Source organism: Miniopterus schreibersii, assembly GCF_964146895.1.
Source record: "Miniopterus schreibersii genome assembly, chromosome: 2".
Classification (NCBI taxonomy): domain Eukaryota; kingdom Metazoa; phylum Chordata; class Mammalia; order Chiroptera; family Miniopteridae; genus Miniopterus; species Miniopterus schreibersii.
Window position 1 is genome coordinate 54,577,991 of NC_138102.1, and position 7,673 is coordinate 54,585,663.

The window sequence follows — 7,673 nt, forward strand, 5'->3', positions numbered from 1 at the left end:
GCTACCGGGTGTGTTGGTTCTGGGGCCTTGTGGGAGAGCTCTGGTGCAAGTCAGTATCAGCCGCTGCCTTGGCTCTGCCTGGGGCCACCTGGTATGAGCTACAAAGTGATCTAGAGATGCTACTTGTACTGGACTTGGAGGTGCCTAGGAACTGAGACTGGTGGCCACTAATTGTCAGGCTTGCGGCCACTTAGCAAGAGGCTCTCTCTAATGCTTTTCCTGTTAAACGCAAGCCAGTCAGGTTTACAGCCCCCCTCCACTGAAATTTCAAGGTTACCAATGACATCTAGTTTGCTAATGATCAATTTTTAGTTCTTTTCATCCCTAACTTAATGATAACACTTGACACAATTGATCTCTCTTTCCTTGTACACCTTCTTTGCCTATCTTCAAAGACACCATAATCTCTTTATTTTTCTTCTATTTTACTGATGGTGCTCTCTGTCTTGTGTGGTTTGTGTTAATGCTGGAGTACCGGGTCCTACCCTTGGGGAATTAATCCAGTCTCATGACTTAAATACTGTCTGTATCCTAATGATTCCCAGATTTGTATCTCTAGACCAGACTTTCCATACAATTCCACATGGATTTCTAATCAGACAACTCTAACTTAACAAATCCAAAATAAACTCCTGCTCTTCACTTGCAAACCTATTTCACTGTGGTTTTTCTTAGTTGACAGCAACTCCATCCTTTTATTTATTCAGGCCAAAGATGTTGGCACAATCCTTGACTCTTCTTCTCTTAAACGGCACATCTAATCCATTATGACATCCTACTAGCTTTACCTTCAATATATTCAGAATCCATATACTTTTTACTCCCATCAGTGATCAAGAGGATTATTGCAATAGTCTCCTAACTGCACTCTCAGCATCATTCAATCTGATACATGTCTAAAAAGTTAGAATAGAAGCCCTATTACTGAATTCAGTGGTTTTCAAAGTGTTACCCTGAACCAGCAGCAAGCAGCATCACCTGCTGCTAAATTTCCATTAGCAGAAATGGAAATTTGCTGGATGCCAACCCAAATCAGAAGCTGAGAGTGGGACACAACAATCTTTCCTAACAAGACTTCCAGATAGTTCCGATACATGCTAAAGTTTAAGAGGCACTGATCTATTATGATAGTGGCTAATAATTTGGTCAGATAATTTTTTAAAATATCAGTTAAATAGTGAAATGTTATAAAGGGAAAAAATATCTACTTTACACATTTACCTCTAATTAAAATACAGAAATAAACATCCACCCTCAAATTTTTTTACATAGATTCCAGATTTTTTTTTTTTTTTTTTAATATGGATGTATGTTTTGGATTTTTGTGTGGAAATCATTGTTCATGGTTTCCAAGTTCAACTTCTTTACAGTGGCAGGAAACCTTAAAAGACATTTGGGAAGAAATTGAGAGGATACTTTCTATTGATTTAATTTTTGCCCTGCCCCCCCCCCCCCCCCCCCCCCCCCCCCGCCCCAATCTCTAAATCTGTTTTACTTACACTTAATTTGATGGGTTTTTTTTTAGTCAGTTCTTTTTTTTTTTTTTTTTTACCATTTTCATTTTATTTAAAAAGATTTTTTTTAGTCACACCTTTTCATGGACTCTTTCTAAAGAATTCATTATGGTTTTCGCACAAATGAGGCTTTTCCACTCATATTTTGTTTACATAACCGTAATTCAGTTTTATATAAGTCAATAAGTACAACTGGCATAGGCATATTTGTGTATAAACACAATGGAATCTTGATAAGCACACAAATGAGCTGGAGAAAGTTTGCAGGCAAACAGAGGCACTTTATGCCAAGAGTTCAAAGGGCCATGAAAATCAATCAGCATGTTTTGCAGAGGAAATGAAAAAGGTTAATCGAGACGTCAGGTTAAGTGGTGGTCAGTTTAGAGAGCTCCCACTGTCATTTACGGTTCACTTACATTGAAAATGTTTGTTGAATAAATGCTGAATTTTGACTTTTTTATTTTGTGGACTGTACCTAGTAACCTACTTTTTTGCTGGTCTGGTTGTAAAATCTTTTACCAAATTTGGTTTAAAATTTCTCTATTTTAGCTTATAATCACATGCATGAACCACTAATGATATTACTTTTAACTGCTAAGTAGGTATTGATGCTTTTTAAAAACTTACCTGGCATCCTTCTGCTGAAAAGTCAATTGGTTGTCTAATCTCAAAGTTAGTAGCTGCTTCTGGTGAAGGGCATCATTAAGTTTCTCTTCCAATTCTTCAATCTTAATAAAGAAGAAAAGATAAATGATCTGGTCAACTTTCAAATTTATTATTTAAAAGCACTTTAAAAAACAGGCTTTTAAATGGATAGAGGTGAGTTTTTTTGGGTAATAGTTGTGTCCACAAACTACCGAATTCTTATACAAATGGTTTCTAAACTGTGGTTCGAAACAGCTGCCATTAATGTTCTTTGTTTTTTTAATCCTCACCCAAGGATATTTTTTCCATTGCTTCTCAGAGTGGAGGGGCCAGACCCTTCACTTGTACTTTAAATCCGTATATCTGACTACAACACATCTTCAATTGACTACTCTAAACGGCCAAAGTGAAACTAGTCATCAACCTTACCTAATCTCATATTCCTTGCATTTCCTTAGTCTCCAAAGCAAAAAAATATGAGCCAGCTTGATATGGCAGGTTCTCTCTCACTGGTTATTCTGATCAAACTCAATTATTTTTGTTTGTTTACTTCATAAGTAGCTGCTTAAGCTACAGTTTCAACATCTCTGTTAAAAGGCAGCCATCATTTTCCAAGTCTCTGATTTAACAGCTGAATTTAATCCCTGAAACACTAGACAGCAGGTTCAATCTTTTTCCACAGCAAAATACCCATAATACTCATGATGCTTGACCATTCAGGACTACTTGAATGCTTTCAGTGACAAGAAGTTCAGTAACTTAAAGTCATATCATTTAATGTGAAGAGCAAGAACAGGTTCATATTCAGCAGAAATCTACCTTTTCTGTTACTTTCCTGGAGCTAAAGTCTAGTGAGGGAAATTTAATTTTTGTGATGCTAGGATGCGAGATTTTCATCTTTGTATCCCCACATCTCAATGCATTGGTAAACTTTGGAGAATAAATAAATGGCTAAAAATTATTCTTTCATTGATCCCATACTCGCACTTTCTTACATTTTACATTTCTGAAAGTGGAATGCACCTTATAATCTATAACACATAACAGTTTAACTTGGCAGTTTTTAATCTTAGCGATAATCAAGGTGCCTTGGATTAAATGAATTAAGGAAGACTAATTCTTCTACCGTTTCGTATTTCTTCATATATGTGATAGCACACATCTCACCTCCAAGGGTTATCAGACTAAGCAGAATAACCCTAGTAGTCATATGACAAAGGAAAACAATGAGAATATAGAGTAGGGCAGCTATTCTAGAGAGCAATTTGGCAGTATACTTAGTTAAATTAAATATACATATGCCATATGAGCCAGAAATTTTACTCCTGAGTATACATGTCAAAAAAATGTGTTACAGAGGACAATGCTACATGTGGTGGCAAGGAGGTAGAGGATATCACTGTGGAAATGGATAGATTTGTGGTGCGCACAGAATTATGTGGAAGTTGGAATAGATGACTAGATATACACAAAGTAATACGAATGTTTTAAAAACAGCACTGAGTAGAAAACAACTTTAAAAGAGATAAAATCTAAAACAAAACATGCAATTTATATTTATGTAAAGGAAAAATAAGATACCCATTTCAAAAATAAATGTTTAAAAAGGTAAAAATTAAAATAGCTGCACAGAGAGGAGGAATGGAAATGAGCTATGGGAATAAAAGTGATCTTGCAACGATCAATACAAAGAAGTCCCTGTGTTATAAACTCAGGACTATGACTAATTCAGTCTTCTACATTTGCAGTCCAAATAGAAAACCACACTAAAAAAACTGTATTAAGCACCATGGGTACAAAAAATATATATATAGTGCTGAATAAGTGTGGCCATTATTTTATTATACGCCAGGCATCTAAGAGCTTACGTGTATTGATTAATTTAATCCTCCCAACAATTCAATGAAGTAAATATTACTGTTATTCTTACTTCCCAGGAAATCAGGGAATAAAAAAAATTAAGGAATTTTCTCAAGGTAATGAGTAGGGCTGAAATTCAAACCCAAACTGCATGTATCTAGAACTGTAGCTCTGATCTAGTACACTACAGAGCCTCTCATTTCCATAAGGTAAAGATTATACTTAAAAAGGAAAGAAGCCATTTACAACCCGCGCAATGCAAGTTGAAAACAAATAATAAAGTGGCCAAGAAACCCTGTAAGTCTGAATATGGCACTTAATAAAATATTTTTTGACCGAGTCAGTGGATTAATGAATGGGAGGCTTATCTCAGTCTTCTTCAATGAGTTGCATTAAAGGAGATCTGGAGGGTGAAGATATATGTGCCAGTAGCATTGCAGAAGTTCATTTGAGGAGTGAAAGCATTATGAATAAAGGACTAGAGATAGGAAACCACTGGATACACTGATAAAATACCAAGTGACCTAGTGTTTGATAGGTGACTGTATAAAGAATCTAAGTATTAGGAGATTCACTTGGGTAGATTATGGGCTTTTCTTAGACTTCTTGATATGAATCCTACCTAGCTCCATCACTTCCATTTGAATGGCCTCAGTATGCTATTAACCACTTGTCGCTCTGTCTCAAGAGCAAAATGGGGTTCATTCCTTCACTTAAGAAATAATTGAGCACTTAATTGAACAGGAACTGTTCTAAGTACTAGAGATACAACAGTGAACAAAAAGAAGTCCCTGGTCCTCATAAACATCACAGTCTATTAAGAGAGACAAATACCAAAGAAACAATCAGGTAATCCTAAAACATATACATAAGGCACAGAAAATAAAGAGGGATGTGCGAAAAAAATGAGGATATTACTTTTGCTGATAACAGCAACAACTACTACTATTTACTGTGTGCTTAATAAATACCGGGCACTAGTCTAACTTATTCTATTGATTCATTTAAGATGACTGCTTATGTACAACACCCTCCCCCACCCCAAAGCACCTATATCTATCTCAAAGAGTTATGAGGATTAAATGAGATAACACATAAAACGTGACTGGCACAGGATAGGCACTCAATAAATGTTAGTTATTAATATGAAAATAAAATTGCCTAAACTATTTATTTACTTCATCAAGACTTGGGATTTAGGACACTTTTTATTTTCCCAGTGGTATAGGCAAAATACTGAAGTACTTAAGTATATAGGCAAGGGCTAAAATTGTAGACTGACTCAGCAAGAGAGAAGATATAACTGAAACAACAAAATGGGTGGGGAAGATAGGAAGAGATGGGATGAAGGGCAAAGGTGGAGGGTTTGCTACTGGAAAGAAGATTTTCTCAGGACAGGAGTAGTAGAGTCAAGAAGTGTCTCCTGTCTTTTTGAAATCACTATAAATTTCTTATAGCTAGTGACAACTTTATCAGGTCTCACATAAAATACTCTGTAATTATAAATAACCACACAAAGCAGAGAGACAAGGACTAGGATATCCCTTTTTATTTGGCAAACACCACTTGTTAAAGACTATGGTAACTGAATTTATATTTGGCACTATGACACAGTAACTATGAAACTGAAAGACAAATACAGTAACTATCAAATAGAAAGATACCAAAGAAACCAAATCTCCAAGGCAGAGAACTATATAGATTCAATAATAATTATGATCTTCATACTTCCCTGCAAAACTAGTAACATCAGGGTTCTCAAGGCAGAAAGTTTGACTAGAAAAAACACATAACATACCTAGATTTAAAAAACTGAGCCTACAGAAGCAAGTCATCCCTGCCCACCTTTAAATCACCCCTTCTTTCAGTACTTTTTGATACACAGAAATATTATTCACATACTCCTTCTAGAATCAGTTTTTTAAAGTTATGCAAGAAAATATAATTACGTTTTTGAAACGATAAGTGTATCGTTGCAAATTCAGAATGTGTATATATATATAATTTTTATTTGTCCATAGCTTGAAGACAATAAATCATTTAGATAACAAAATTTACACCTGATCTTACCTTTGTAAGATAATCTACTTTCAAATTGTCGATCATCATATTTTTCTGGGATAGCTCTATTTTCAGTAACTGAATATTATGAAGTAGTTCTTTCCGTTCAATTAGCTGCCGGGTGATTTTGATTTTACCATCTCGCTCTTCTGATGAGGAAATGTCATCTGTAGGAACTGTTGTTTCTAAACTAATATCTTCAGATTCCAGAGAGCTAGAGACATTCACTATTTTTGATGCCTTAGCAATTTTTCGAGACATTATTATGGGACAGTTTTCTTTTCCAATTCTATTTCAATTTCCTGTAGGTCAAAAAATATTAATTTTAAATGTATTCAAACATTCTCTGTGGAAAGCATAAACGTATATTAAAGAGATACTAAGGACTCCCTAAGGCAATCTGAGGACCCCAAATCTAGAACAGATTAGTAAATTACTGCTCAGATCAAACATATTAAATCAAACTTACTAAATCCTATTATGAACTCAGGCACCTGGATGAGTAAGAAAGAAACCCAGTTCCTGGGGGTAGGTTTATTTGGAGGAAACAAAGAAACGTATGAGATAAAGGATAAAGCTCTAATGCTACTAATACAGGCAGCACATGTTCAATATTAGAGAAATCACTTCTGCCTTGGTCAGGGGAAGGTTATCCATAGAACTTGGAATCTTGGAGGATTTGGGGAGGAGTAGTAAAAAGGGAAAAGCATGCAGGTGTTAAGGTTGGTGTAGAGGTGGGAAAAGTATAGAGCGAGCGGAGGATAGTGGTTGTCAGGCTGGGGCCAAGTCTCTGTGAATCCCACCAAACACAGGCACACATACAACCCTAACAACCAAGGCTGCGGAGAGGCTTGAATGGCAAATGTGTTCGTAATTTATTCTGCAGGCAATGAGGCACCGCTGAAGATTTTTAAAAGGGGAAGCAGAGACAAAAACATTTTTTATAGGCTTGCAGATAGAAGAACGAAAGCAAGAGAATAGAAGACAAAAACTCAAGAATTCTAAATCCAACTTCTTACCCTTTCAAAAGAATTTTAGCAACTCCTCTGTTTTAATACTACACGATATAATGAATTCTTTACGGTATTGCTCATATCGGTTTTTCTAAACGGAACGATGTGTGTGGAGGGAAAACAGCAGGAACTTTAGCTGGATCGGTTTCCCTCCTTTTTAAAGGGCAAAGGGTAAGAATCGGTGAAATCAAGGGCAGGCAACATCACCTGGATTTCAAAGGATCGGGGACTGAGACTGCCTACAGGGCCGGGGTGAAGAAAACCCAAAGTTGGCAGCATCGGAGGATCGCTTGCCCAACGCGGGGAGGGGGAGGGACGGTCCGCAGCTACTACCTCGGCAGTTTCAATTACTCCGCGTCCAAGGCTGGACCAGCCGCCACTTCTCGGAGCTGAAGGTGTCTTCAGACAGCAGCTCAGGTTGCATCACCTCAAAAACCAATCTCAGGCAGGGGACCGTTAGGACCCGTAACCAGGACAACCATTTCGGCGCCGGGAGGAGGACGGTGGAAAGCGACAGCGCACGGACGCTCAAGCCGCCGGAACTTAGCCGGGATCGGCCCAGGCGCGGGAAGCAACGCAT

General features: G+C 37.1%; 1 protein-coding gene across 1 annotated transcript in view; it reads right to left on the reverse strand.

Annotated features, from left to right (window-relative positions):
* PIBF1 (progesterone immunomodulatory binding factor 1) overlaps positions 1 to 7,659 on the reverse strand; it is a 163,086-nt gene extending 155,427 nt beyond the window's left edge. The window contains exons 1-3 of the mRNA XM_081130745.1: positions 7,427 to 7,659; positions 6,090 to 6,382; positions 2,142 to 2,242 (exon numbers count right to left, since the gene is read on the reverse strand). Of these exons, the coding sequence (XP_080986871.1) occupies positions 2,142 to 2,242; positions 6,090 to 6,341 (353 nt within the window). The 5' untranslated portion in view covers positions 6,342 to 6,382; positions 7,427 to 7,659. The remainder of the gene's footprint in view (positions 1 to 2,141; positions 2,243 to 6,089; positions 6,383 to 7,426) is intronic.
* Positions 7,660 to 7,673: the final 14 nt, after the last annotated feature.